General features: G+C 34.1%; 1 protein-coding gene across 1 annotated transcript; it reads left to right on the top strand.

Moving 5' to 3' along the window:
• Window positions 1–1,336: 1,336 nt before the first annotated feature.
• LOC108459833 (WRKY transcription factor 71-like) lies at window positions 1,337–3,192 on the top strand. Its single transcript, XM_017759229.2, has 3 exons — window positions 1,337–1,958; window positions 2,308–2,448; window positions 2,592–3,192. The coding sequence occupies exons 1-3, from the start codon at window positions 1,504–1,506 to the stop codon at window positions 2,953–2,955; spliced, it is 960 nt and encodes a 319-aa protein (XP_017614718.1). The 5' UTR covers window positions 1,337–1,503; the 3' UTR covers window positions 2,956–3,192.
• The last annotated feature ends 287 nt before the right edge of the window (window positions 3,193–3,479 follow it).

Here is a 3,479-nt window from a genome sequence, read left to right as displayed (position 1 = left end):
CAATTGTGTTCCACCTTTTTTATTCGATGTACGAATATTGAAGTATTGTGTTAACCTTGAAGGCGACGTCCACTATACGATTACACCGATCATGGTGGATTTACTTCTAAAGCAGTGGTTCTTCCAAGGCATAGTTATTATTTTATTTATTTACGCTCAGTTTATTTATCCTGTCAGTGCTAATTAACTATTTCATTTTGCAGTAGTATATTTCCAACGGTGATTATAAGAATGGTCATTGGTTTGGATAAGAATTGTAATATCTAGGCAATGGATAATTTTGTTGGTCATGATACTACTGATGGTAAGGATTATAAGGATCGTAATTATCATAAGGTTGCCTATTATGATTCCCTTGTTCATATCGATTGCTTTGACCAGCTTGATATCCTTACTCGTAACCTTGTTTCTTTTGAGTTGTTTAATGTTGGAAATGCTAGTTATATTTGTTTTTTTTCCAAGAGATTTTCATTTGGATTAGTCATGTTTGGTCGATACTCACCGCACCAATTGTTGATACGATGTGGTTTAGTGGTTGGAAATGGTTCACACAATTGTGTCAAAAGTTTTTTAAGGTGGTTTTTGATGAATCAACGAATAAGGGTGGAGTCTATAGGTAGTTTAAACAGGGTAACAACATGGAAAGTATCTTGTAGTTCCTTGGTCGATAAGAGATACTGATAAGTTCATGTGTCTTATGAAAAAGTAGGTTGCTTTGATGTGACTTAACGAGGTCCATAAACATACAAGAAACAAATGTATGTACCTACATGAGGCAAGAAATTCTTTGTAAGTCAAGTGCTTTCATCGGACAAACCTCTCCTTATTTTTTATTGATTAAAATGATTGACATGATGAAATCTTCCAAACGAAGTAAAAAATCATGGCAAGCCCTCAAGATTTCCTATTCCTTTTTGCCCTTATTTTTTGAATAATATGGACGTATGTAAAATTAACTAAAAAATCAGATGAGTTAAAAAGATGTACATATTAATAGTAATAGCATAAAAAGTGTTTTTTTTAATTTATGTTATATATTTTTAGAAAATATTAAACTAGAAAATTAAAAGAGATATATTAAAATTGATGTTTAATTGTATACGTTGAGAAGATATGTGGACTATTTGTAGTCGATGGGTTGATAATTTTGACAAAAGTGTTCTCAAAATATATAATTCAATTATTTGGTTTGAACCTATAATCATCCATGAAAGAGACGGGTGAAATTTAGATTTTTGAATTGGAAACTTAAATAATAGTGGGAAATAGCCAAACCTACCCATTCCTTTACAACTCTCTCTCCATCATAATCAACAACACAAAATAATATTAGTAAATAAATAAATAATCCAACACCACACACTCATAAAAATAAAAACAAAGTTTCTTAATCAAAACCCCACTTTTCTCTCCTTCTCTCACTTTTAAACCCTTTCATATTTCCATTGTAGTTTTACCCTTTTGCTTCTTCTTCCTCATCTTCTTTCTTTCATCTATGTTTATATGTCTTCAAATGAAAAGAACGATCCACAACACAACTATGATCCTTTCCAAGGATTCAACCGATCTGCCACCTTCCCATTCTTTGACGACAACAGCTCTTGCATTTACAACCAATCTGCAGCCACTCCACCACCGGCCTTTGATCCTTCATATATGACCTTCACTGACTGCTTAAATGGCTCCAACGTCATCGACTACAACTCCTTCTCGAGAGCCTTCGACATGTCTTGTTCTTCATCTGATGTTGTCAGTCCCATGGATGACAATACGGCTACTGACAACTCCAAGAAAATCCCCACTTGTGCAGATAACAATAATAATATTTCTGAAAACCCATCAACCCCCAATTCCTCAGTGTCTTCTTCCTCTAACGAAGATGAAGATTCCAGCAAAGCCAAGAAAGGTAAACAGCCAAAAGGGTGTGAAGATCATGGAGATGACAAGTCAAAGAAAGTGTAGGTTTTTATTTTTTCTGGGCTTTTTAGGCAACTTTATTTTCTCATTATTATCTAGTTTGGGGATTATTAATAGCGTTCATACTAGCTAGATAGCATTTGTGATTTTGGATTTCTACGTCACTGATAAAATTTTCTTAGTAAATTGATTACGCGTTTCTGACTGACTTATAAAGGTCTTTGAAATGACTAATCTACATGGTATTTGTTTTTGGTAACTTTTTTCCTTCTTCTTTTTCCTTTATTCTTTGTTCTGAATTTTTTTTCTCAAGCTACCAAAACCCTAATATATGATGATGATAGGACACAATTTGTATTGATTTTTAAAAAGTGTTAATATTGGGTGCAGGAACAAAGCAACAAAAAAGGAGAAACGGCAAAAAGAGCCCAGGTTTGCATTCCTCACAAAGAGTGAGATTGATCATCTTGAAGATGGCTATAGATGGAGGAAGTACGGACAAAAGGCCGTCAAGAACAGCCCTTATCCAAGGTCCATCCTTCTTTCTAATTCCTATGTATGTTTTTGTTTAGAAATGGGTACCATTGATAAATGACAATCAAATTAATCCATCTCTCTCTTAACCCTAATTGCAAACATTGTCATTGTCTTAAAACGTTTGTGAAACTTTGCAGAAGTTACTACAGGTGCACAAGCCCAAAATGTGGTGTTAAGAAGCGAGTTGAGAGATCATTTGAGGACCCGTCGGTGGTTATCACAACATATGAAGGAAAGCATAACCATCACATTCCGGCAACTCTTCGAGGCCATGCTGCCGGGATGTTTTCCCCTCCGATCATGTCGGGATCGATGGGTCCGACCTTCCCTCATGAATTCCTAACCCATTTCCTTCCATCACCGAGCAATAATCCAGCAGCACACGCCAACTCCATGCATCATCAAACCCAGCAGCAGCAGCAGCAGCAGCAGCTTCAAGTTCGTGATTATGGCTTATTACAAGACTTAGTTTCTTCCTTCACCCGTAGTCAGGGGCCATGAATGAACTTTATAGTGATCTTTATACATATATCTAGCTGGAGTTGCTGTATTAATGGAGGGTTAGTCCAAGTATGAAGTTAGGGGTCGGGCACTCCACTTCTTTTTGTTGTGCAAACTGCTACTCCTCTGATGTTTATTACCACTCTAGAGATGAAATTGTTGTAGTGTTGGAGAGAAGAACATTGATTGTTCCTTAATTTGTCTCTTTTGTATTATAAAATTTTCATATTATCTTAATTCTTTTCATTGTTACACATTTAAATCTAAATTTCATATCTATATCTATATATAGTATAAACCTATATGATAATATGATGATTAAGAGTTTTCGTGGTCCTAAGTTTAGTCTGGATTTGAATTGTATTAATTTTGAGTTTTACCTTATTATTATAATTTATTAAGATAAATAAAAGAATTTTGGTAAGTAAAAATAAATGTTTTCATTTTATAATTTATTATTACTTATTTAAATGACTTTTATGATTTCTGATTTATTGAGAGTTACACTTCATTATATTTTATTT

This window comes from Gossypium arboreum, chromosome 4, assembly GCF_025698485.1.
Source record: "Gossypium arboreum isolate Shixiya-1 chromosome 4, ASM2569848v2, whole genome shotgun sequence".
NCBI lineage: Eukaryota > Viridiplantae > Streptophyta > Magnoliopsida > Malvales > Malvaceae > Gossypium > Gossypium arboreum.
The sequence above is the reverse complement of the archived record's forward strand: the minus strand, read 5'-3'. Positions and strand labels throughout refer to the sequence as shown.

Bases quoted from the DNA above. Each gene is read 5' to 3' on its own strand.
- LOC108459833 (XM_017759229.2), top strand. From the start codon at position 1,504: ATGTCTTCAAATGAAAAGAACGATCCACAACACAACTATGATCCTTTC. The intron at 1,959-2,307 runs GTAGGTTTTTAT...TATTGGGTGCAG, and splicing joins GATGACAAGTCAAAGAAAGT to GAACAAAGCAACAAAAAAGG. The intron at 2,449-2,591 runs GTCCATCCTTCT...GAAACTTTGCAG, and splicing joins AAGAACAGCCCTTATCCAAG to AAGTTACTACAGGTGCACAA.